The sequence below is a fragment of the Perna viridis genome, chromosome 14 (genome assembly GCF_037379345.1).
Source record: "Perna viridis isolate PV_CMFRI_1.1 ecotype Kerala chromosome 14, ASM3737934v1, whole genome shotgun sequence".
NCBI classification, from domain to species: Eukaryota; Metazoa; Mollusca; class Bivalvia; order Mytilida; family Mytilidae; genus Perna; species Perna viridis.
In genome coordinates, this window is record NC_142458.1 from 5,591,444 (window position 1) to 5,618,577 (window position 27,134).

General features: G+C 31.8%; 2 protein-coding genes across 7 annotated transcripts; both read left to right on the forward strand.

Moving 5' to 3' along the window:
* Positions 1 to 29: 29 nt before the first annotated feature.
* Positions 30 to 18,220, forward strand: LOC148597889 (uncharacterized). 6 transcript variants are annotated; one of them, XM_088560836.1, is made up of 14 exons: positions 33 to 142; positions 1,514 to 1,549; positions 4,025 to 4,142; positions 5,124 to 5,228; positions 5,803 to 5,881; positions 6,181 to 6,295; positions 6,851 to 7,035; positions 7,984 to 8,385; positions 9,411 to 9,566; positions 9,985 to 10,002; positions 12,983 to 13,144; positions 14,166 to 14,324; positions 15,406 to 15,573; positions 15,889 to 18,220. In XM_088560836.1, exons 1-14 carry the CDS (start codon positions 76 to 78, stop codon positions 16,099 to 16,101), a joined length of 1,983 nt encoding a protein of 660 aa, XP_088416962.1. In that variant the 5' UTR covers positions 33 to 75; the 3' UTR covers positions 16,102 to 18,220. The 6 variants fall into 6 exon arrangements, with proteins under 6 accessions (XP_088416963.1, XP_088416962.1, XP_088416961.1 ...); XM_088560835.1 differs by lacking the exon at positions 9,985 to 10,002 and adding an exon at positions 706 to 765 and having other exon boundaries at positions 35 to 142; XM_088560839.1 differs by lacking the exon at positions 7,984 to 8,385 and adding an exon at positions 706 to 765 and having other exon boundaries at positions 35 to 142.
* Positions 18,221 to 20,302: 2,082 nt separating this feature from the next.
* On the forward strand, positions 20,303 to 25,532 carry LOC148597890 (glyoxalase domain-containing protein 5-like). Its single transcript, XM_088560025.1, has 4 exons — positions 20,303 to 20,460; positions 21,994 to 22,137; positions 22,935 to 23,090; positions 25,276 to 25,532. Exons 1-4 carry the CDS (start codon positions 20,401 to 20,403, stop codon positions 25,390 to 25,392), a joined length of 477 nt encoding a protein of 158 aa, XP_088416151.1. The 5' UTR covers positions 20,303 to 20,400; the 3' UTR covers positions 25,393 to 25,532.
* Positions 25,533 to 27,134: the final 1,602 nt, after the last annotated feature.

The following is a 27,134-nucleotide window of genomic DNA, read 5'->3' on the forward strand; positions in this document are numbered from 1 at the left end:
AAGATACGAAACTAACTAACTTAACTTGGTTGCCCGTTGCAACCGAAACCGCGTCCTAACTTGTCAAATTTCAAAATGTCTAGGATTTCGTCAACATTTGGAAAGCCAGACGTGCCAATGTCGTCACAGAAATCTCTGGGAGGTTGGTAGGATTCACCAAATTCTTTGTTTATGCTTACAAGAAGCAATTTAACGTATGCATTCGAAGTATTTCAGTCGAAGTTGCATTAGGATTTTGTAACCTTTCACCCCTATAATCCTGCACATACCAAAAGCTTATTCACTCTACCTTGCTTTACTAGTTCTAAACCTATTATATTATTTAATATCATGAAGTTACTTAACAAGTCAGTGCATGTTTTAAAGGTAGAAAGTATATATACAATTACTACTGAAACTGATATGAATGATTGGATATGATATACAAGTGTAGGCATTGTTTTATTGTGGTATTAACTTAGTTTATTTTCAATTCAATTAAAATATATATCCTTTTCTGTGTCCTCATATGCTCACTTAGACTATTCATATGTGAAAGTACAGAGATTCACTATCATGAGGGTCAGATATTCTGAAAGTGTAAAATGATTTGGTCCACAAAAGGTCTGTTTCTTTCTGGATGTTCTGGTTGTCATGTACATGGTTCCAGACTTTGGGAATCTATGAAATTGTGAGTGATTTATCATCTTTTGTTATTATTTTTAGGATTGCAATATTTAGGGTTAGGAAGAGTTGCTTCAAAATTTAGTCCACAGTCTGAGATTGGTACATGTAGATTTAAAAGTTTTGTTAATTTTCTTTTATGTTAAAGAATTATTATTTGCATGCAAGTTTTTATTGATTTTTCAACTTTTTTAGCAGGATTCATGAAATGAAGTTGTAGTCATGTTTACTTATAACTTTGAATTTTGAGTAGTATTTTTTTATATTTGTGTACATACTATGTATAGTAAATGCGTCCCAGTACTGTATTAAGAAAATTTTGCTATCCACCAAATTTGAGTTCATCAGCCATAAGTGACGTTTAATTTGCATTGTATACATATGTGTGCCATATATTTTTTTACCGTAGGGTTTGACGATTTTGTGAATCTTGTCATATTGTGCTAGTTATTTTTAAAACCTGACTTTCCTAAATAGAAAATTTAGGTTGTCAAATGGTTGTCCTTAGGTTAATGCATAAAAGTTTGTTGTCTTCTGGAGAAGTGTATTATAATTTTTACCAGCCTGAATGGTAGTTTTACTTGTCTTGGGCCATAAGACAGCCTTTATCATCAGACCCTGAACAGTTCTTCTGTCCTGCATTATAAATGTTTATGTTGTTTTTTTTTTCAAATGAAATTTTTGTTACAATGTTTGATTTAATGATCATGTATATTTTCAACAAATGTTAAGTGCACCACTTGAGATAGAATTACATTTAGCTTCAAAGAAATTAATTTGGAATAGAAATTATACATGTATATACATGTAATTGGTCTGTGGTTTTAGTAACTTTATTTACATGTTTTAGTTATTGGTGTTTGGAAAAGACCAGAATTTAATTCAGGTATAAATCACAATTATTTTGCATGTTTTGTTCAGAGGCTTTAGCTTTTGTTTTAAGCATTTTGTTTACATGTATTAGGATACACTTAATTAGAAATTTAGATAAAATGTAATCATTAAAACTGTTAATAATACACAAAAAATGTGAAATAATAATTAGGGGTCCCACATAGAGTTACAGAGGTTTCATTACTAATTTGCAATTCAGGTAGTCCTTTGGTTTTGAAGGAGGTACTTCTCATCATTTTGTTTTATAAAAAAAGTATAAATATTTTAAAAATTCTAGTGGTATATATACCTTCCAGTAGCTTAAAAGGGTAATAGTATTGGGTACTGCCTCTTAATGAAAGGTCTGGAGTTAAAAATTACATGCTTTAGTGAGTAAAGGCTTTATCTATATAGGAATAGGCATTAATCATGTTAATTGCTACTAGTTTTGTCTGCTCTTATACAAGCAAGTACATTTTTTAAGTTAAGGGACTGTATGTAATTTTTTTTTGCAATGCTTTCGATGTTAGCTGGATGTTGTCATATCTCATATGGTCAGATTGGGGCTAAATTTTAGGTGATACAATGTATACATGTGTAAATGAAAAAAATATTTGAAAAAAAGTATTTTTTATAGATAAGAAAATTTTAAAAGAGTTTTAATCTTTAAAATCGTTTACATTGAATACATGTACATGAAGTGAAAAAATTTTAAAAGAGTTTTAATCTTTAAAATCGTTTACATTGAATACATGTACATGAAGTGAAAAATTAACTACATCTAAATATGTAGTACCAGTAATCAAAATCCCACAGTAAAAATGTATATTAGTCACTATAAAGTCCACACCTTTTCCACTTGGCAAAAAGTGAACAACTTGCTATGTCAATGTATTTTAGAAGAAAAAAAAGTTTTATTTCAATCTTGTGTAATTGCATTACATATCACAAAATCATTTAAATACCATACCCACTATATGCATGAATATATGAGTAAGGTAAAATGCATATGGGCTGTGAAGAGGTTTACATATCAATGCATTAAAATCTATTTATTTTATAAACTGTCAAGTGATACCCATATAGTAAACATTGTACTTCTGGAATTAAAGAGTATAGAATTGAAAAGATTAAAAGCTTTACATTTGGTGGTAGTTTAGATAAGCTTGATAAGTAACTAAGTGGTTTAAATATGATGGAAGATACCATTTTTGAAGAAGGGGATTAAAATGATTGTAAACAAAATATTCTTTTTTTAATCACAAGTTTACTTTAAAGTTAAGATCATAACTTGTTATTTAGAAGAGATGAAATATATCAGATAATATGTTTAATGAGCTACTGCATGGTCCAAATTTACCTTCAAGAGAGGAAGGTCATGGAGTTTTTCAAGTTTCAAATCATTTAAGGTAAGGGAAACAACTCTTACAAATGATTGAAACGTTTGTATTCACCATTTTACACTGATCTCATATAAGCATCAAACTAACTTGGACTGATTTCATTCTGTTTCAAAGGAAAGCTTGACAGGCTTTGTTAAAATTGAATATGATACAAACATACATGTATCACTGATTTAAGAATTATGTCCCTTACCCTAGGTCTAGCTCCTTAAGGTCCTCTTGAGTAAAATACTTGTAATAGTCCACTATAAAGTGTCAATGAGTATATTTGACAATCTAAGGCCTGGGTAAAGGAAATTTTAAAGGTTCTAGGTCAGAAATTAAGGGCCCAGAAGCTCGTACTATTGGTAATTTGAATCTTTGTACTGTAAACTCAGAAATCATTGTTTGTATTGGATACTGCTATTATGTCATTTTATTCTACATGTATAAAATGCAATTTTTAGTTTTATACCCCCACTCAATGAGCCATTTTGTTCATCCATCCAAATTTGTTGCAGTTTGGATGAGTAGATTTCAACTAGCCAAGTGCTAGTTGAGTTTGAGTGTGGCAAATTAAATTTTGAGGATGGCCTATTTGAAATTTGAATTTCAAATACATGTACATTGGATACTAGCCACATTACATGATTATGAGACTGTATGTGTTCATTTCTATAATAGTATGGCTAATACAAATTTTCTACTTACATGTACCACTAACATAGCCTGGGCCAAAAAAAAATATGTGTGTTTACGGTCACCCGACCGACCCTCATTTTATCCCTGTAACCCCAACTTTTTTATCAGCAATTTTCTGAAATTCAGGAAATTCCTGCTTTTTCCATCACTGGTACCAATATTTATCATATTAAACAAATATGGGCCCAAAAAAAGCTGACCTACTGACCCTATTTTTTTTTCAGCATGTGACAGTAAACACACATATTTTTTTTTGGCCTTAGCATGTAAGAATTGAACATAAAATTTCTTTCTGCTTTATCACACAAGACGTAGTTGATTTTTTTGTTTAAATGGAATATATATATGTAGTTGTAATTATTATTCTATTATTATAATTCTAGCTAATTTATGATTTGTTTCAGGGAATTATTTAACCGATGTACAAAAATCGATGCCAGAATTTTCTATGAAGAAATCTAAAACTACAAGTAAGATGAGGAAAAGTACTGGTAATTTGGCTGCAAACTTAGGAACCACTACGTAAGAATAATTATCACATACATGTATTTCTTTAAAATACATGTGAATTTTTTTGCATATGTGATAAAGGCATTGTTTTCTGTATGCTACCTGCCCCTAGGGCAGTAAAATTTTATGAGGGCAATATCTGCCCTCTTGTGAGCTTTACTGACATCAATTCTGCACAACTGTTCAAAATGTTATCCTGTTCATAGGCAACGTCACAGATGTCAGTTGAAATCACAGATCACACACTTTACCACTAGTTTATTTATTATAAATCTTTCTTCAAAAAAAAAAGGTAAATAATTCATTACTGGTATAAAAATATGTGGTAAAGAGATTAATACATTGCCACTTTGATATTGCCCCTGTTATTAGTCCTGGATTGATATTGTCACTTGGGGGAGATATCATGATCTCAGGCTGATAACAAGAGCAATGTAACAAAGACCATGTATTTATTTTAGATTATCATTCATACAGTAAAACAAAGGTTTACCAGTACTGATCTGAATTTGTGTACAGTGAAACCTGTATAAAGCAAACATCTGTTCCTCGTCATTCATTGAAGACCAATGGCTTGCCTTGGGCTGACATTTTCATCCCTGTGGGATTGATGTCTCTTTGACATATTCACCATACCTATTCTTGTTATAGCTTTTGTCTCTTTTTGCAAGTAGAATACTGCAGAATTAGTGATAAGATAATGAATGTTTCATCAGGGAACATGTTTAAATTTCTTCAAAATTCTCAATGACTAGCCCAAATTATAGAGGATTGTATAGGATACAACTAGCCCGAAACAAGAAATACATTATTTCACTTGCCCGAATCAATTTTCACTAGCTTCGGGCTAGTGGCTAAAGGCTGGCACTGTCATAGTCAGTGTTTTTTCCCATTTATTTTACTGTAATTTAAGCATTGCAAAGGCTTTGATGATGTGTACTTTTAGTTCTTTCTAATATCATTTATTGTAATGTATGTCTTTTTTTTTTTCAGAAAATCAAAAGCACCCAACTTAGCCAGTCTTGACAACATTGAGGCTGAATACATTAAGAATTTACAACAACAGATTTATTTCCTGGAACTAGAGTCCAACTATCTATATCCTTTTTAACAACAAACCTGTGCAAAATAGGGTATGTAAGTCTTGTCATGTGACCCCATGATTTCATGAAAATGGGTCCTAGTCTACCATTCAAAAGCATGGAGATTTGTCATTTAGAGAGTGTTGAGTTCAGTGTTAAGGGCTAAACATCTTTTTGTATAAAAATACCAATAAAAAAAGACAAATGTCTATTTCTACATGATAAAGGTATTAAGAAAAAACATAAAATAGAAGATTTTACATTGTAATACAGTGTTTTGAGTACCCAGAAGTAAACAATGAAATGTTGATCGGTCTCCGGTTTTCAATACGTTCTACGTCAGAAATTCAGGTAAAGAAAATGAAACTAGAACCAGACTTACATATCCTATAACCGTATTAGTCCTTACTTTTTCCAGTTTGGCCCATGGAATATGCCTTTTCTAACCAGAGATATATCTATGTCAAGATATATCTTCACAAGTACATGTGTGTATGAATGAAGTACCGGGGATAGAGTTTCGAAACTGAAGATTTGTGTTGTTTTCCGTTTTGTATGTACACATGTATGTTTTTCCTTAACAATCATACTAGAGACCAAGCTAAGAAGGCAACCGAAATGCATCCAAAGATGACCTCTGAGGCTGAGAGAATGTTGACCAAATTGAGAGTAAGTTGTGAACAAATTTCAGCTAAATGTGATAGAGAAGTGTATGCATAAACTTCAACTCTCATAGAGATGAACCCAAGCTTCAACTTTATGTGATACCAAATATGAAAACAAAACAAACCAAAAACAATGCTTAATTTTAGCTGTTCTTTTAACACCACCATAAAATATTTTCATTTTCTTAAAATCTTCAATTTCAATCAATCTGATTTGTTAGGAATTTTAATTGAGGTAAGATTTCCCTATGGCTAATTTTTTTTGTAAGAAACCAACCACTGTTCATGTACTTTTATTTACAGCAAATGCAGCTGGAGATAGATAGTTTACAGATGGAGGTTAAGAAAAAAGACACAATGTTAGCAGTATCTTCTACAGAGAAAGAGAAGACATTTGAAAGGCTTCATGATGAAGAAGGTATAATGAATGTACAGTTTGCAAATGAATAAGATAGACAAATTATTTAGACAACCAAATACATTTTGGGGAGAATTTAGGAGGTGGGGGATTTCCAGGCTATTATTGGACTTGACATTTTTTCCCTAAAATTCCCTTTTCTTCTAGGATCTGCCACTGGCATTGACTTTACAAATCGAAACATTCAAATCCCTAAAAATATTATGGTATACAGTTGCAATGATTGTTATCAAAATTCATCAATAACCAAAATTTAAAGGTGATATAAAGCCTCTATAAAGCCTCTAGTTTTTCTTTGCAACCAGCTCATTATTGCATCCCAGTTTTCAAGATAGTCTTAGATACTCTGAGCCAGTAGAAACCATTGGATTTTCAAGGTGAAATATCTCCTAAGAGCAAACAGATTGGAATGATTGATTATGCATTTTATCATATAGAGCTATAAAGGAACTTAACAGCAGAAATAAAAATGTGTAACCTTTCTTGGGTGTATCACATATTACAGAATTTGCATGATTCTTAGCTGGAGTACTTCTTAAAATTTGTTTCTTTTAGCTGCTAGGCAGAGAGACAAGAGAAATCTTATGGATGAGATTATCCAACTGAAGAAAGAAAAAGACATGATGGAAAGAGAGATGAGTCAGAAAGATACACAGCTGTTTGATGCCAAGTCTGAACTAGATAAGAGTGCTACTGCTCTGAAAAGTGCTGAAATTAAAATTCAATCCCTCAGGAGTCAGGTACAAATACGAAACTGGTTATGGCAGAACAAGAATATCAGAATATAGTAATTTTTCTATTTGAACTTGTTAAATTGGCTCCTTTTAATGCAAAGTATCAAACATAGATGTGCAAAAAGGGAGATAATTATTGTCCTGTGGTCTCATTAACCACCTCTAATGTTTCCATTACTTTACATGGTAACAAGTAATTTTCAATGTTCCACTGTGAATTCTCAGGACAAATGACATCTTAAGTTGTATACCGTTGCGAAGCTTGGAAAATAAGGCTTTCAAAATCATTATTCTAATGGTACGATGACCGTAGAAATTCTTCACAAAATTTACTTGAATAAAAATTACTAAAAGTCAATATTTTTACCTTTTCTGCTAACTGACAGCATGAATGCAAATAACTCACACATTTTAACAATATTCATACACTTTTGTAGTAAATTACAAATATGATTTTAAAGTATACATTCTTAGCTTTATTTTGACAACTTCTGATCAGAATACACACAAATAATGCACTTACAACACATATTTCTAGGTTCATTGTGTTTTTGGTACTACATAGGGGGTGGTTAGTGAGACCTATGTTTACAAGAGGAGATAATCAAACAGAAAATTCATATTCTGATTTCTTCTGAAAAAAGTGGGATTTTCACTCGGAGAGACCATCAGATTCTAATTTTTTATTCTTGGTTTTTATTTGGCTTTCAACGATAGACAAATTACACATTTGCTTTCATTCTGGAAATGTTTTTCATTAATGCTTTTGTCAGCTGGCATAAGTTAGGAAAAAAGGGAATAAAAATTCTAAGAATTTTTAAGTATAGATAATGAAGTCTTTTTGGATATATAGTTCCAAGGTACTTTAACTGATCTTGTATTCCTGAATTCTAAAATCCATAGTTTGGTGCATTTTTCCAACTCCTTCATAACATTATTTGTGACTCCATGTAGGTGGAAAGTATTGGCTTCAGGGATAACAATCCTTCTTCCTATGATGACCATAATGACATTGATGAACATGAAATTTCAACAGTAAAAAGGGGAAGGCAATATCAGTCTTATAGGCAGTGTAAAGGTAGATTTCCTGAGAGAAGAAGCCAATCTCATGATGCAACTTGGAAAAATCGGTCTTTGGATGATTTTTATGTTACAAGATCAAATCGCTATGAGAAATATTTTGATTTTGAAGACAAAAGCTTCAAAAATACTTATTTTGATTATGAAAACAAGCTGGATAAGAACAATCTGTTAATTGACGTGGGAAATAAGAAGTATACGAGCAAAAATTTCTCAAGTGTTCCTACCATGGAGGAATATACTGAAACTACTTATCTAAAACGGCAGGATTCCCCTGTGAGTACAGCATCATGCTGCATGGAGAATTATTGCATAATTTGACTTGTTTTGAAGTAGATAGCTATACAAGCATATGTCTTGTTAGTTCAAAAAGATTTCAGTACATGTAGCATACAGAAAGTTTGAACATCATGCATAGTGTATGTGGATGCTTTGTCATTGAAATTTCATGTAGAAACGAGAATGGTTTAGTGTATGTAGAGCTTTTTAGTCAATATGTTTGGTGTTTTTTTCAAATATTTGTTGTATGAAATACATCCAGTAGTGCAATACTAGTCACGGAGTAGATCTTGTTGGCAAATATTTCTCGCCAACCAATTTTTCATCCTCTCCCTGGAAATAAGTTCATGCCTAAAATTTCATTGAAAATGACTTCCAGATTGCAAATATTTGGCTCTCGAAAATGAGCTATCATTCAACAGTTTTCATTGAGGAATAAAATTTTGGTAAGCAGATTGGCAAGAATTACTTCTGTCTTGAAAATGGCAAGATCTACTCTCTGACCAGTATGCTAAATTAGAATGAATTATAGAGTGATCTCATGATTATAATCATTTTTGACTCTTAGAAAGAGTTGCAAGTATGTGCTATGGATGTGCACATTCAATTATTTGCATGTTGTTTTGTCTTCCAACCTTGAAATAACAATGGCAAATGTTTGTTTATTTTTTCCCAGAAAAATTTTTTTGAATACTTTTGGAAAACTGGACATTCTTTAGCTTTAATTTGATTTTCCGAATACAGCTAAAAAATAATTAATTGGTTGATCCTCAAAATAAATTATAAATTCTCTTTTTTGGACCAGCTTTTTGAAGATTTTTCATCTGTGGTAGGTCTGGAATCAGAAATAGGTGGCTACTAGTAATTGAATAATGCTAGAACTTTGCAGTTGTTAGAACTACTATTTAGATAAAAGGGTTCTTGACCAAAGAATTCTAGATCAAAATATTGGAAATGGCAGAATAGTTGTAAACAAATTTTAACAATTTAACAAAGTTTTTTCAATTTTTTTTCCATCATAGTTAGAACAAAGAGGAGAGCAGCACAACTTGACACAGATAACTTTAGATGAGAAAAGGAGCGAGTTACTCAGTGTCCAGACTCAGCTACGTGAACTGGAAGACAAATACTACAATAATACTCTACAGATTCAAGACAAGGTCACCAATGACATGAAGGTAAGGTCAAAAGGTCAATGACCTTGACATTTAAAGTCTAAGGTCTTTAGACAAAAACTAAGTTAGTTACAGAGGGAAAAAAAACTCTTACAATTCATTTTCTTTAAAAACATGTCATAACAGAGTCTATCTAAATAATATACTGTGAATACCGTATTAATACCTTAATGCCTTATGTCAAAGCTTTATATATCTTTAAGCATCAAGTTTATTTTATTTATTGTCTTCAGTTTCTGTTTTTAATCTCTTTGTTTACTTTGGTTTTTAGATGTTTCAAATTTTATGTTGAGTTTATTCTGTTTTTAATATTCAATAGATCATAAATATTCTTACCATGATATGGCCCAATGAGACAGTGGCAAAAGAACAGTCAGTTTTCATCTGTAACATAATATCATTGTTTCCTTTACATCTGTAGATAATATCTTCTAATGAGGTATGGGTTTTTCCTGACTTATGTGCTTTTAACCAATGACATACGTAGTGTTTTGCCTTACATCCCAATCTTCAACCTTACACCAGCCATCATTTCAGGGTGTTAATATCTTTCAGTCACATGTATCCCATCTTGGTTTAATAATTTTTTGAGCAATTGGTTTTTTGCTATATTTAATTGATAAACCGATGCATGAAATTTAAGGTTATTAAGATTTCTTGCATTAGTGAAAACACTTCACATAAAATCAAAAAATTAAAACTGCTAAAATTAAGTTTCATTCTAAATACAATGAATCCCTAAATTTTTAACCCACCAAAATTACTGCCATACACTTTTTAAAATCAAAGAATGAAATGAAAAATTCAAAGGAAGTTTTTAGTAAATTTGTCAAAATTCAACATTAAATTTTGTGAGTTGCAAATAAATTTCCCACAGATTAAGAGTATGATTGGAAATTTGAATAGCTTGCCTTTTTAGACTCATGCAGTAGTGGTTTATGGGTTGAACTATCACATATATATATTTTTTTTCCAATTTGATCTTAAGAATTCTTCAGAGTAACGATTTTCATCAAAGGTATCATAAAATCTGTCTTTCAACAACAGGGAAAAAATAAGGGAGGTAACTCTGATTTTGCTTGTTCTTGAGAATTTTAACTTTAATCACAAATATCTTTTTTATTTATTTTTGTATAAAATTATTATCTTTTCCATTGATGAAATGCTTGTTAGTTTACTTATGTCAAAAAAAAAAAAAAGAAAAAAAGAATGATCAAGTGCCTTTTTTTTCATGATACTTTGAAAAAAAAATCCATGTAAAGTCTTCATATTAGCTTGTACACTGATATACCTTTACACCAGTGGACCAGGTCCAGGCACCACAAAAGATGAAATATACTTAAGTCTGAGTGATTACTGTCGACAGATTGTGAATTTCTTTCATAGTATTTCTATTAAAAAATCTCAAAATTCAGACTTCCATGAATCATTTTCATAAAATTATTTCCGTATTAGCATTAACAAGTACGGTGTTATCAAGGATAATCTCAAATTTTTTGTACTGTGATATTTAGTATTCAAATGTGTTTGCTAAAAAATGGTAAATGATTTAAGTAGCAGTATTCATGCAAAATCTGAAAAATGTGATACACCCCAAAAAAGGCTACATATTTTTATTTTTGTAATTTAGTTGTTTTATGGGTCTATTCTATGAAATGTGTAATTATTCATTCAAATCTGCCTGCTCTTAGGAGATAATCAACATTGAAAATCCAATAGATTTTATTGTATTTGGGTGTCATTTACAGAGTTATCTCCCTTAATTTTGAAATCTACAGTGCATTCTGTATAATTTTTATCTCCTAAGAACACGGGTTATATGAAAAACCGAATGTTAATTTCTGTTTACTATGACAATTTAAACAAAATATCAAAAATGAAAATATGTAGGCTTTTCACCCATGAATCACATTTTGCATGATTCATAACTGGAGTGCTACTTAATTTGTCATGCCAATGATTTTTTAATCCGATAAACAGTACAATCTAGAGATTTAACCCTTAGAATTAAAGTCAGAAATATTTCTGTGCCAACATATTACTTTATAATATGATTTATACAACAAAGTAGTATTTTGTTTCCACAAAATTCATTTGATACAGTTGTAGGAAGCTGAGTAGTACACTCATAACGCTTTGTATCACAATTCTATAGAAATGAAATTCACTAATTTTAATATATGTGTTGGAAGTTTTGTAGTACTTGGTTGCACTTGGCATACAATGTAATATTGTGAAAGTATACAATATAATATTGTGAAAGTATTATTGTTCATGGGTTACCAATTTTTATGGTTTTCGTGGGTTTAGTAAAACACGAAATTTGGTTCCTAACGAAGAGGAAATTTCTCCGTCACTTGTATGATAGAGTTGTCAAATTTATTAATTCAATGATTTATGAATTAATAATCGTTCCCTAAACCACAAAAATTGGTACCCTTGAAAAAAAATGTAATTTCACAGTAAGTACACACAAAAAGGTCTTGTGTTCAAATATCTCTATCAAATGGTAGAATTATTATAAATAGTGGATATTATTTATTCCAAAATGCAGTTTAGATGAGTTCTTCAACTAAAATCATATCTCAACATCACTTATTTCATCGAATTAACACAGAATTTTCATGTGTAATAAAAATTAGTATGTGTATTTTGCAGATAGATTAATAAATGAATGGCTTTTTATACTTGCACTCAATGAATATTAGAGTCACCATGTCTGTCCATCCATCTTCTGTCTGTCTGAATTTCTTTGCAATTATCTTAGCTCCCAATGGATGGATTGATTTCAAATTTAGTTTGTGACTTAATATACAAAATGTAGATTGGGCATACCTTGTAAGTAATTTTGGGTGCTGTTCATTATTAACTTACTGTACAATTAGGGGTTTACTTAGCACAACAATGTGTAAAATTTCATGTATCATTTTGCCCATGACCATGTTATCAGCCATGGGTTGATATTGTCCCTTGTACTTAAGTACTTGAATCAGGGCTATTATCTAGATTTTAGACTAATTATTATCATAGTAATAGATTCATATTTTTTCTTTTTCCGTATCATGATTTCTTTGTGTTATTTATGATACAGCAAAATCTGTCTTAATTGATCCCTGAATAGATAGAACAAATTTGGTTCAGTTCAGACAGGTTTCACTGCATAGTGTTCCAGGGTCTTGTGTAAATCAAAATTAGATGGTACTGTAAATATACTAATTTCGCGGAGCACTGATTTGTGCTATTTTCGCTGTTGACAGAAACTGTGAAAAATAGTACATGGAAATTGATTTTTAACACTATATAATGCTATAAATCATTTTTTGAAACCATGAAAATTGATACCCGCTAACATGTTCACTTGAAAGAATCCGCGAAAATTAATATGTTTACTGTATATATTTTTAATCCTTTTCTTGTAGGAAGAAATTCGTCTTTTGAGACAGAAATTAAAAGAAACTGAGATGGCAGCAGAACATGACAGATACATGAAGTCTAAACTTAACGAAGATAATGCCAACCTTGTCAAAGAAAACTCCATGCTACAACAACAGTTAACTGATAACCAGAAAGATCTAGACAGGGTAGGACACTTATGGAAAATTTAGTATTATATAGAAAGCAATGATTTACCGAATGTTCCCAGAGTAAAAATTTTCAGTAATTCAAAATGTGAATTAAATTTGGCAATTTCACTCTTGGACTTTCTCCCACCAAAATGTTACAGCAGGAATATCAATCTGCCGTTCACAAAATTTAGAATTCATGTTGAAAATAGCAATAAATAATGGAGGTAATCAATATTATAAATAGGATAATCAATTGGTTATCATGAATAACCAAAATATGAACGCTTGTGCCGAGAACACATAGAGATTTAACTTGTGCGCAGGACTGGCTCCACACACTCTTTAAATCAATGTGTTCTTTGACACTTGCAATCATATTTTGGTTATTCACTCTTTCCATTTAATAATCCTAGTAGTATTTAAACTGAACATTGAAACAAGTATTGAAACTGCTTATCTCCCAGTAAAACAGTTTCTTAGACTCCCTCACAAAAAAGTCTGGGAGTATATAGGAAATAATCTGTTGTGTGGCAGGTCCATAGAGAGGATTCTGGGGTCACAACATGTTTAAAATCTTAAGGGCAATTTATCTCTCCTTAACCACTCAATGGATGATACTTTACTTAATAGTTATGCATAATGTGTAGATTTTGGTGAAAAGGTCAGGAATAGGATACCAGTAGTTTATGTTAGGTTACTACATAGGGAAACTATCAACTTCAGGGTTCAAATGAAGTGAGGTATTCTTCCTGTATCCTTGCTTCACTCTGATTTTTATACCCCATTCATTAGAGTGGGGTCTATAATGCAGTCACCTTGTCCGTCCCTCCTTACACCTTTCTGTAAACAATTTCTCAGCTATTATTGGAGGTAATGCTTAGGTATTTGGTATATTGCTTTTGCATAATCAGTTGTACTGTGTCCGCCCTATCTTTCGTTGACAAAAATGGTTTAGTGGGGGTATTCTGAGCATCCCACATATTGATATGATTTAAACTATCCTAATTTGTTTTTGTTTTTGTTTTTTTTTTTTCAGGAACGTATTGCAAGAGAGAGTACAGAATCACGACACACAATGAGCCATGGAGAGTTGCTCCAGCTGAGAGACAAAGAAAAAGATGCTAGGTTTGAAATCAACCATTTACAAGAACAACTCAGAAAAGAGCAAGAAAAGTCTAGACACTATCTGGAAAATGTATGTGTACAGTAAAAAGAAATCTGATTGGGTGGGAGGATTTCAATCTAACTAATTTTCTGGTCTAAAATGGGGCTAAAGCAAGTTTAAGTGTTTTATTTATTTATTTATTTATTTATTTTTTTTTTTTTTATTTTTTCCCGACTTTTTTGCTTCTTAAGTGTAGGGGTTTATGTGACCCTAACTTTGAAAACCTTGATTATTCACGTAAGTTGGTGAAAATTTTAACTGCTTGTGACATTATGAATTATAAAGACCTGGAATGACTTACCATGAACATTCACATCTTGGACAATGTGATACAAACTAGTGGTATGAAAAACTTGCTGTTGTGAATTTTTGAAGTCAATTGGTGACGTCATAGATGGACAATCGCTATGACAGATGCCAAATGTGAAGCGGCCAATATAGTCCAAAGGAATCGTAAAGGAAAAAAGTTTCATTACTCATGAAAGTTGAATATTGCAAAGTCAATATCAGCTTGCTTTATTTAATTTCAACATCATACCGAACTCACTGATACTCATTTGTTATGTTGTAAAAATGATATAACTTTCATAAGAACTAATTTGTGATATCTTGACATTGAGAATATATTGAAACTCACATGATCCAGTTTTCCCTGATAAGTGTGTACATGAATCATTATGGTACTTAGGTAGGCTATCACATTAGTATAAGGTGTGCATGATTGATCCATACTATTATGGTACTTAGGTATAACTTGAGTCAATAAAACATTCAAATAAACCATTTCATTCTTGAGTGCCAAATGGATTTGAGTATATTATAATTCAGTTTGAAGTACTAGTAATAAGATTGGTCAGTTACTTTTCTCCAAGCATTTATTATGAAAAAATCACAAGTATTACTTGTGGAATACCATTTTTGATAGTTTTTCATAGTTTGGTCAACTCACAAATTAAATTTCCAATGAACTGTATTAAATTGATATTAAAAATTTAAAGATAAAATTGAAGTCAATAGATTCTTACTCAGTCAATCGATCAAAATTTTGACACAAAAATTGATTACTGCAAATAAAACAACATTGTCAGTATCTCTATTCAATCATTCACAGTTGACGAGGACAGAATCTGCCACAACCACACAAGATCTGGAACTTAAGACATTAAAGAGCCGTATTAATGAGTTAGAGAGCTTCCAAAGTACTGTCGAGACCGAATGTGAACAGCTACGCAAAGATAAACTTTTACTGGTAGATCATGTCTCTGAAATTCAGAGGAAGGTTGGTAAATAATGTATATTGAGATTTGATGAAGATCTTTCAATACATTGCACATTTTGCAGGATATTAGGCCAAAAAATTAATAGGCTTGTTTCCTGCTACCAAAAGGGAAAAAATGATTAAGTAGGTAGGCAGATTATTATATTTTTCAAAAACAATTTACATTGAGTTAGTAGAGAAACAATCTGGACAATGACCATATAATGTTAAGGGTAGGCACCAAATAATAGGATAGGTAGATAGCAGGAAACACACATATTATTTTTTTTGGCCTTAACATCTTTAAATACTTTAATGTAAAATTGCCTATTTCAGTTGGAAGCCAGAGACCATGAGATTGTATCTCTTAAGTCGGAAATGCAGTTGATGGAGGGACGTATGCGGGAAAGTCAACGAATAAGCATGATGGAATCCACAGTTCAGAGCCAGAAATGGGAGGAGTTTGGAAAACTTGCCGAGAGCATGAGATCACTATCACATTCCATGTCTACGACTGGTACTTCAAAATCCAGGGTCCAACAGTATTGAAGAGCTATAGAAAAACAGTTTAGCATGGAATGAAATTATGTATTTACTTTTTTGTTTTCATAATTGTATTATGAGTTATTGTGTTTAAGAATTTAGTGCTTTTAAAGCTGAATAATTGTATAATCAGGGATTGCAAGTCTTAGGTCATCATTTTCAGGATGTTGTAAAATTTCCTTAGTTTTTGTCAATTTGATATATCAAGTAAAATAGCTATTGCTTTAATATCTCCATGTCATCATGTTCATAATTATTTAATTTTAATAGTCAAAAGTTTGTGTAAGAATCAGGCAATGGGTGGCACATCATTTTTTTTATTTATCCTTTTTTGCCTCAGATATATTCAATACATCCAGAAAAGAACTGAAATTCTGTTGAAATTTATTCTGAAACATCTGTACCGTATATATTTTTTGATTGCTTATATAAGGAAAAAAATGAGAATTTTCCCACCATTTTTCATAGTGTATTTCAACTAAATTTACCTATCAATATCTTAAAAAGGCAAAGTTTACAAACACTTTGATGGATATTCCTGGAGGTCATGAGATATAAATACTTGGATTATGCAAAAAAAATATGCTCTGTTTTTTTTTCTTCATATGCCACGCCTTACACACATTTTGCCTGACTTTTAGGCAGAGTAGTACTAAAATAACAAAAATTATAGCTACATGTTTATTTAAAATTACAATATTTCAGCAAAAAGAAAAATATTTAACAATGATTTCTTTAATGTCATCAAAATACTACTATCAACTGAAGAACACCAACCGAAAGAGAAACATTTTTCAGAGGATGAAAAAAAAAACAAAATTAAAATAAAACTATTCCCTATGGAATTTTAAAACAATAATGATTTCTTAATCAAGAACTTTTATTCATTACAGTGATTTTTTTCGGATATGGTTTTAGGCGATGCCTATGGTGGACGTAGCTCAGTGTCATATTTTTGACAAAACAGCGCCTCCGTACTTGCGCAATTGTCTACTTCTGTGTAGACAAATTTTTTCACTGCCGTCAGAATATTTTTTAGCCATTCATAGTTTTGGTCTTACATTCTACATATATAGATATTGCTGACGCTCCGTTTGTACCATATGACTATCAAAGCATATGTGATAATATGATAATAATGAATATTCCGTCCTTATTGACTTTTGTTATTGTTTGTTTTACTTGTATTTGAAGTTTTCATTTTGTATTTTAAATGTAATTTTGTTTTCAAAAGCATTACACTTAATATATGTTGTAGTCATGCTGAATTTAATTCAACTTTGACCTTTGTAGAACCTAGTAAAACCAGTGGATAAAAGTTAGAAACTGAATGTGTTTGAAGTTGCATTTAAATTAATAGTATATTTGAAAAATTATCAATGCTACTTTTCACGCTCTTGTAATTTGATGAAAAAAATATGAAAACTGTTTTAATTAATTTGTATGTGGTCATTGAAGGAACAAAAAAAAAAGTATTTGGAAAGAAATACTTCTGTAACTTTTTAACTTGTTGGATTATAATTTTGTGCTTGTAAAATTTGTTTATATTTTTTGCTATATCTTAATTTAGATAATTTATGGACTAGGCTTGGTGAAAATAAATTTAGTAAAAGAATCTTAAGAGCAGGTCTTTGAGAAAATCATACAAATTCTTATTAAATGTTCAAAGGTGTATGTGAACGTATACCTGTTTAATAATGTTTATTCTTGAGTATGTTGACATCTAATCACAGACAGATTCAGAATTATTGAAAAAAGGGGAGGAGGCTAATTGGTCTAAAAAGAGGAGGTATAACCTAATCGAATCTTAGGCCTCTGGAGCTTCCCTTAGATTTGACTGTGGACAATGTAAAAAATTGATAGTTTGACATTTATAAACTGTCACACTATATTTGAAATATGCATATATGAAAAGGACTATTTAAATTTACAGCATCACCTTGCATTTTAACATGAATGTTTAGAACTTTAGTTGTAGTTTGTGATCAGAGTACTTGTAGCATTGATACTTGAGTACATGTAGGCATTTTAACCGAAATTTAGAATTTTTATAATTTATTTTAAATGTTAAACATATAATTTATATATTTACTTGAATATTCAATAAATGTCTGTGATATTTCAATACCAGAATTTTGTTTTGTTTAGTCATGGTGACTGCCTTTCTGGTTTTGGGGTAGTGTGCTCGCCTTGATTATGGGGAGGTATGAGGTTCAATCCTTGGCTGAGTATCAAAGGCTTACAAAATCACTGCCGAAGATGCAGTATATAGGTGAACGAGTGACAACTGTTTGTCTTGAAGTCTGAATAGTACATCCCAGTTTGGTAATGCCTACCAGCAAGCTGCTACTTCTATGAGTTAGCACAACAAAAAATTGTCTCAGCTTGTTAGACTAATATAAAGCAGGGTCTGTTTGATTGGTCAAACAATCTTGGTCTTTAATGCATTTATTGTCCATTGTTGGCATTACAACCAAAATCAATCGATCAATTATTAAGTCTTAGAAGAGTAGCTCCATGTAAGAATTGGGAAGAAGGTGCATTAAAATAGCAGAGATTTCCTGAATAAGTTCAATACACCTCATAAGCAATTCCTATTCATTTTGCAGAACCTAGAAATATGCATTGCAAGTGCATTATTTGTGAGTATTCTGATCAAAAGTAGTCAAAATAAAGCTGAATATGTGTACTTTAAAATCATATTTGTAATTTACTACAAAAGTGTATGAATATTGTTTACATGTGTGAGTTATTTGCCTCCATGCTGTCAGCAGAAAAGGTAAAAATGTTGATTTTCAGTATATATTATTCAAGTAAATCTTGTGAAGAATTTCTACGGTCATCGTACATTTGTACCATTAGAATAATGATTTTGAAAGCCTTATTTTCAAAGCTTCGCAATGGTATGAAACTTTAATGTGTCATTTGTCCTGGGAATTCACAGTGAAACATTGAAAATTACTTGTTTAACATGTAAAGTAATGGAAACGTTAGAAGTGGTTAGTGAAACCTTAGTTCTACCTCCTTAAATTCAGCAATAATGATATCAACAGACACTGAATTTCAAACCCCTTATTTAGAACCGTATATATTATTATAAGACAGTATCCTGCATCTACATAAAAAGTCCACGTTTAAATGTGAGTCACAGCACTGACTGATAAGCTGTGAAATGTCACACAGTTTACCCCATAAGTAAAATGTTGGTTTACTGTCAAAATTTGAAATCATATCACATCTGCCATAAAGTTCCGATTTCAAACGTCCTGTATCATCTATATGCTAAGGTAAAAAATATGAAGCAGAAACAAGAATTTAGTTGTGTTAATTTATTGAGGGAGACCGAATCTAAGTAATCCTTGAACTTGGGGTAATTTAAAGATACTAAATCATCTATATAAAAGAAACTGAAACTGAAATTTAAGGACTGCGCTTACGAAACAGATAAACCAATAGCTGGGGTGCACAATTTGTTCCCTTAAGTATTCCAATGGTCCGCTGGAATTACTCCAATTTCGACAATATTATTGACCATAAATTTAAACATTAAATTTAACAGAATTCTTGTTTTAAATAGAATAAAAGTGTATTTTTTATTAAATAAGCCCTTTTTCTGCTTAAAACTAGATATAAGCATCAACATCATCAGTTGCCAGACAATGCAGAATGTGCTAAATCATCACATTAATTGGGAACACAATTTGCATGATACATGCACGAATATGCATGGCATACCAGAGAACCCGACCCACGAGCTGTGACTACATGAAGGTATAAATTAATACATGAATACTAGTAGAAAGACAAAATCTAATGTATACAATAAATAAATCCCTGGTTTTATGAAACTTAGCTCTTTATCTTATATAAATATTCTTTTAAATAGCAAATCAACAACTATTTTGAGAATGTCCTCCACATTATTTGTATTGAATTGTTTTAAAATTAAACATGTAAGTCTTCAATAGAATTTAAACATTACAATTATTTGTCATGTGTTTATTATTTTGGCCATATCCCAAAAAAATATAGAATTGTGTATTGTAATATTGTTATATTGCAAGTACTGAAAGTGAAACGCATTTCGTATCTAAGTCCATTTATTATACACAATTCCACATGATTTGTGGATCGACCCTAGTGGATTTCATAAAATCCTGGCGAAGTCATACAGGAAATACTTGAAACGGCAATACAAAATTCATTTTCACATGCTTTAATTGATATGAAATACGTGTATTTGGATTTTTGTAAAGTTATTTTTAGACGAGCTTTTCACTTCCTTCTTTCACTATTGGCTAAACAATGTTCCGGACACTTTCTTTTCTTAGGAAAACTAATCTTAGTAAACTATATAGTCACAAGGTAAGATAAAAATACTATAGACATATATATAGTAATGCAATTAAGCTTTTAGCTGTCATTCAAGTGTCTTTCATATTAATTGATGTTATTATAACAGGTATATATGTCAAATGCAACCAGCAATGCAAAGCCGGATCCATACAATTTGTTAAAGGGGTGCCAGCCGAGGTTCCCCAGAAAAAAAGGGGCGCTAGAACATAATTTGCCACCTTTTATCAATTTTACAAATGAAAGTGAAGAATGTTCCAATAAAAAAGGGGTGTTAAACCCTGAACCCCCTCCGCCACTACACAATGCTAGAGGTATTTTCTGAATTCCAGCGTCAACTTTGATGTTTATGCACTTTATCTCTCGTATGTTTGTAAAGGCAATTAATATTTTATATATCTAAATCATTGTTCATCGGGAGGGTGGGGGGGGGGGGCTACTTCCAGCTTGAAAATATGTGAATGATGGGAAAACAAATATGATTATATGTTAAGTCAACAAAGTTTACACTACAAATTCTGGATAGTCAAAAACATACTTGTCCTACCATCTTATGTGAGTATTTCTGTACTTGTAGAGTAAATGCATCATGCATGTGTGAGTGTTACAAAATATAGGGAACACTCCTTATTTATGTGGGATTAGGTCACTTTTTTCTGACAAAATAAATTCATAAATAGGGAATGGTTACAGAATCCTAGCGGCACCCCCTAACAAAGAAGTATTAATTGGAGTGGACCCCCTAACCCCCCCCCCCCGTCAGTCATCAATCAATAATCTACTCGTTGCAGCTAAATATATTTAATAACGTATACGTAACTGAAATATAATTGTTTAAATCCTTCGCATCAGTTTAAACAAACTTTACTTTACTTATCCAAACGAGTGTCGTACGTGACATTGCATTTGAAATTGTTGACTCTGTGTTTGAATACACAAAGTTTCAATTAAGGATGGATATTCCTGGATATACCTTGTTAGATAATTGGTACCTTAGTCTGTTTGGAGAAATGAAAGAGGCCACAAAAAGCGTACAAAAACAGAAACTATTACTGACTTTGTTTTGGTTTGATTTAAGCCATTATATACATTAATCGACATATATCAGAAACGTCTAGCTACATTATGTACTTCTCTTATCGTTATTGAAAGCTTAAGACGCTTACCCTACCGCGATACCCATTCAGCCTGTACATATCCAGAATTGAAATTTATACAAGGCCAAGTAAAATAATTTCTTTCCGACGGCGCCTCGTTTTCAATTTTTTTACCACCATAAAAGAAACAAAAAACAAAAGCAAAAACAAAAACGCCTCCCTCATTGATGACAGTTATTGTTTCTTACCATTAAAAATGTAAAATATTTTTCTTTTTTTTAGAGACACTAAAACGGTAAAATAAATTCACTCTCTCGAATAATACTGAACCCGAACAAAGGGAAAAATTGAATGACATTGAAATCGACCTTCGGATTACATTTCTGATGTTCAAATCAATATGGAAATGCCTTGATCATTCACTTGTAAATAATGCATATGTTTGCAGAAAATAACCAGCCAGAATTTTTTACGACATTTGAGTGGATTTAAGATCGAACACCTTGACCATTTTGTCATAACTGTCAAAGACATATCAAAGACATGTGACTTCTATTCCAAAGTTTTGGGAATGGAGGTTACAACTTTTAAGGTAAAATTTTATGATTATTCAAACTTGTCGAAACATACACATGTAATATGCAATAAAGAAAACACATTAAAATGCAATATGTTCATGCATAAGTATACGTAGATTTGTATCTCTGTTTTATTGTTAAGCTTTTAAAGATACAATCAAGCATCGATAAATCCGTGCTGTCATGTACCTACTAAAATGCTTAAAATATTACGGATCTTGAGCGATATAAAATTCCCATTAATGTACATTATATATCATTCCCTCATTCCCCTCTGTCCCGTTACCCCATAGAATCCCAAATTCACTGTTCTTTTTTTTATACCATTATGTTAGCAAACTAAGTCTCATACTTCTAGACTGTTCAACTTTTAGACTGTTACTTATAATTAAATTACAGAGTAATCAAGGGAACCAAGGTTATAGCGGTAATCAAAAGAATGTTATCCAGGGACAAAGACCCAACAACGAAAACAGACATACACAACAAAGAACATAAAGTAACTAAAATCATACATACAAAGTAACAAAAGCAGTGAGCAACTCGGACTCCACTAAAAACTGGGAGCATGGACCAGGTGCACGCATATCTTTTTTTTTTCATATTTACGACAATGTAAACTCATTTTTCCTAATCAAGATCGCCATCCTTCCATATAAAATCCGCACTCCCATTCCTAACCCCAATATACCATAGAATGGATAGTTTACCTTACCCAAGTAATGTGCTTTTGATATACAATACAACATCGTATTTTGTACACGCCTTTGAAACATCGTATTAAAGAATACCTTTCTGTGTATTCACTTAGGGTACCAGAAAAGCTCTCAGTTTTGGACACCAGAAGATCAACTTACATGAACATGGTAAAGAATTTGAACCAAAAGCTCATATCCCAACTCCTGGATCTGCCGATATTTGTTTTATAACCAAAGAGAAACTTGATGACGTTATAAACCACCTGAACGTGAGTTTTCTTCGTGCTATGTGAAATATTTGGCACCGATTCTCGAATTCGATGTGAAGCATAACATTTCTGTCTTTTACAATGTTTTAGATCTAATGTTAGAGGACGAACTCCCCATAACAGTAATCAATACGAATTTAGACTTGACCTTAGAGGCGCTGAAAGTCCGCTTTCAGCCTGACTGAAAGTTTACCTGTAATACCTGTAATGCCGATTAAGGATCTTTACTCGTTTCGCATCTACAACAAATTAAATTGTTAATCCGTTTATAGCTCACGTCGAAAATTTTTGTTAAATGTTGAATAAAGAAAATTCAAGCTGATGTAGAACTGAAATTTTGCTTAAAAAATCATTATATTCAACTTAGTCCTGTTGCCAGTTGCATCTGCCTCATATAATGAGAAAGGTACCACCTTGAATGCCAGAATAGGATTTTAAAAAAAAAGATTAAAAGGATGAATTTAAATTTCAAGCCGAATTTGCTTTGTACCCATGGTACCGAGAGCTATATTTGAGAAGTTGACATTATTTGGTCATGTGACCAACTAAAGCTCCTGGCCGTTATCCCCACACATTTCGTGTCATACGTGTACTTTAGGTTGCGTTACCGGATGTACGAAATTACCTGGTTGGCGTCAGTTTACAATCATAAAAAATTATGTTAACTGGCATAAACCAGATAACTGAGTATAACCTGTTCGGAAATTAGAATCGACATTAATGACGTCATAGTACCAAACCATGTCATACAAAATAACCTGCTTTGCTAAAAAGCCCAACCAATCAGATAGGTTGTTACAAATCAAAAAATCAAATCAAGTTATTCTACATTCATTTCAACACACAGTATGTAGTAGCATAAAGTCAGTATTCTATAAGTACGTTTTAAGTACGATTCTGCACCTGGTCCATGCTCCAAGTTTTTAGTGGAGTCCGAGTTGCTCATTTACTTTTGTTACTTTGTATGTATGATTTTAGTTACTTTATGTTCTTTGTTATGAATGTCTGTTTTCCATGTCTGGTCTTTGTCCCTGGATTACATTCTTTTGATTACCGCTATAACCTTGGTTCCCTTGATTACTCTTAAATAAATACATAAATATAATAAATAAAACGAAATATAAAATAAGTATTATTACATATCAGTAAACTTCCTTCAATTATTACAGTACATCTGAAGTCATTTTAAAAGTCTTTGATATATTGGTACAAGAATAGACGTTGTTGGTAATTAAATTAATAAAACACAATTGACCATATTATAATATTTTTCTATACAAATAAAAGATAAATAAATCCTACTAACTATGGTCTTCAAATTTCTAAATCCCCAGTAAGCGTTAAAAGTACGGTTTTGTTTGAGTTGTTACAAAAACTGTTCATTCAAATTCATTTTATCAGATGAGTAGTTATAAACTTCATGAAAAGAAGTGTAGTTAAACATTATAATGATCTATTTAAATTTTTTGAGGTGTTTGATGACGAAATTTGGGCGGTAGTTCTATATTTTATACCATTTGTTTAAGCGACAGAATATTCCTGAAAAAACTTGAAAATCTGTGAATTTGAAAAAAGTACTTTGACTTCACCAATGGAGCCGCTTGTACTAATCAGGAGCATTGCGGTCGTTTCAAATTTCCCGGTTTTTCCATTTGTGATACGGACTTTCCTTTTTGAGTATTCCTTTTGACTATTGCTTATAGCGTTTATCAGTTTGGTAATTTTGTTATTATCCTTCATTCACACCAGTTCCGTACTGTTGTTGTATTTTTGTAGTCTGAGATCATTACCACCAGTAATTACTGCATGTGTACTCTATGCCATTGCTTTGCAAATGAAGTTTTCATTTCATATATATATATATATAGTTGGAGATCTGGTGTTTATCTTCTTTGTTTGACGTGTATTAATGCTTAAGTTAAATAAAGTATTAAAAAATGAAATATATTTATTTAAGAGTTTGAAACGTTAAAATAACCATCGTTTTCTTTCTACAAGCATATGAATCATAAACACACAAAGCACTTAGAATGTAATGTAGGACCAGCGCCAATTTACACGATAACAAACCTTTGACCTTTACACTATAATATAAAAGCATTTCGATTTTTAAAATCATTCGTTTTGATCAAATCTTATTCAATTAACTTCAGGAAATGTCAATATAGATTCGTTGTATTTTCAGGAATGCAAGATAGAAATTACGGAAGGACCAGTTGATAGAACAGGAGCAACTGGTCCAATCAGATCCGTTTATTTCAGAGACCCGGATAATAACTTGATAGAGGTGTCCAATTACTAAGAACCTAATTGATAACAGAACACGACAGGAGAAACCAGGAAGAACTGTTAAAGTTGTCTTAAGTCACAACTTAAGGATCCAACATGATCGATTTGTGTGCTGTACGAATGATTTTTATATATTAAAGATCTACGAGCCTTTGTTTCATTTTAAAATAACACGGATCTCGTTCCATTGTTACTTAGCATTTGCTTGTAACTTATCGCAATCTGGCCAATCCATATTTTACTTGGGTTTTCCAATCATTGGTGTTCTTTTTAGATTAAAACCAGGAAGTTGTAAATAAAGAAGTCTATTAATTATTCTCATATGTCACGCTATCCATTGAGGAAATGTAGGTAATGCATACATATATTACATAATTGAACGATGAAAAGGAAGCGATTTCGTTTTAACTGATAATATATCTCTTTATTCTGGATTAACCGTTGTTGATACAAAGGTATACAGAAAAATATAAATAAACATTAAAAACTGTACATTTGTTAAAGTAAAGTAAATGAAGTATTAAACATACCAGAGAAAACCCAACCGGTCATTATTCTGATGAATTTGCACAATTTTGTAAGATAAGATTGCAGCATGTGTTGAATTGTTATTTTCATGAACCGACCCTTACTTCTCCAGTTCCCTTACAAACAAAACCTTCCATACAAGAAGTCACGATGACTTAAGTTGCAAATCAACAAACATAATATATGGATTAGAATACAACTTATGTGGTTTAGTATATGTCGGAGAAACGCAAGAACGATTAAACAAAATAATGTGCGGTCATCGTTCGGGAATTAACAACACCAAATTCCCAACAGTTTATCACTTTAATTAACAAGATCATTCAATCCTCTCCATGAAAGTTCGTATTTTAGAAAAAAATTACCATCCTACGAACAGTCCCGTTCTAAGTAAAAACTATCGTAGGGAAAGAGAGGAGTACTGGATACGCATACTAGGTACTGCAATACCTTACGGATGCAATGGCAACATCAAAAGTACAGGAAACCTTTCAAGCCAATATAACAATAGCATAAATGTGATGACTTTATTTTGACAAAACTCCAAGGGGAAAGGATCATTGCCATTGCCACTACACGTCACCTAAGTTACATTATGTATCCATAGATGGTCTCCTTCCTTTCATACAAAAACCTCTTGGATTTCATCACATTAGAACCAAACTTTATTCTATACCTCTCACTCTACTACACTCCGTTTACAAAACAGGTCTTGACACTCTTGTTTCTGACCCCACCTCATCATTATACAGACTTCTTTCCATCATTTTGGATATTGGTTTCCACGGACTCTTTAAACCAGTTTGTGTAAAAAGTCAAGATGAAGAAAAACGATCATTTCTTCCACTACCGTTTGTCAACAAAGGTATAGATGCAATTAATTTGGCTAACATCCTCCATCACAAAAACGTTACCAACAAAATTCCCCCATATTTCAAAGACAAATCCATACCAATTATTTGATATTCCTATACTTCACGCATTGCATCCAAAATTTTCAAATATAAAAGTCTATTGCAGAACCTCGAGATTGAGGACTTCAAGGCTAAACCACCTGACTGTTCTTGCAAGACCTCTCCATTCAAATATGGTCCTTCTGGTCACGTCGTTACGGGATATTTTACCATCGAAAACGAATCTCTGCGTAATATCCTTTCTAAAGGTCCCAAGTACCGTGAACCACGCTCCATAAATTGGAATTATAACTTTACAGTTCTTATGGATGCC

What these genes read in the sequence shown, in the direction of transcription:
- LOC148597889 (XM_088560835.1), top strand. Translation starts at nt 76, where the DNA reads ATGTCTAGGATTTCGTCAACATTTGGAAAGCCAGACGTGCCAATGTCG. An exon ending in AAGACCAGAATTTAATTCAG is followed by an intron (nt 1,550 to 4,024) that starts GTATAAATCACA and finishes GATTTGTTTCAG; the next exon opens with GGAATTATTTAACCGATGTA. An exon ending in AAGGCTTCATGATGAAGAAG is followed by an intron (nt 6,296 to 6,850) that starts GTATAATGAATG and finishes TGTTTCTTTTAG; the next exon opens with CTGCTAGGCAGAGAGACAAG.
- LOC148597890 (XM_088560025.1), top strand. Translation starts at nt 20,401, where the DNA reads ATGTTCCGGACACTTTCTTTTCTTAGGAAAACTAATCTTAGTAAACTA. An exon ending in TGGAGGTTACAACTTTTAAG is followed by an intron (nt 22,138 to 22,934) that starts GTAAAATTTTAT and finishes GTATTCACTTAG; the next exon opens with GGTACCAGAAAAGCTCTCAG. An exon ending in ACGTTATAAACCACCTGAAC is followed by an intron (nt 23,091 to 25,275) that starts GTGAGTTTTCTT and finishes TTGTATTTTCAG; the next exon opens with GAATGCAAGATAGAAATTAC.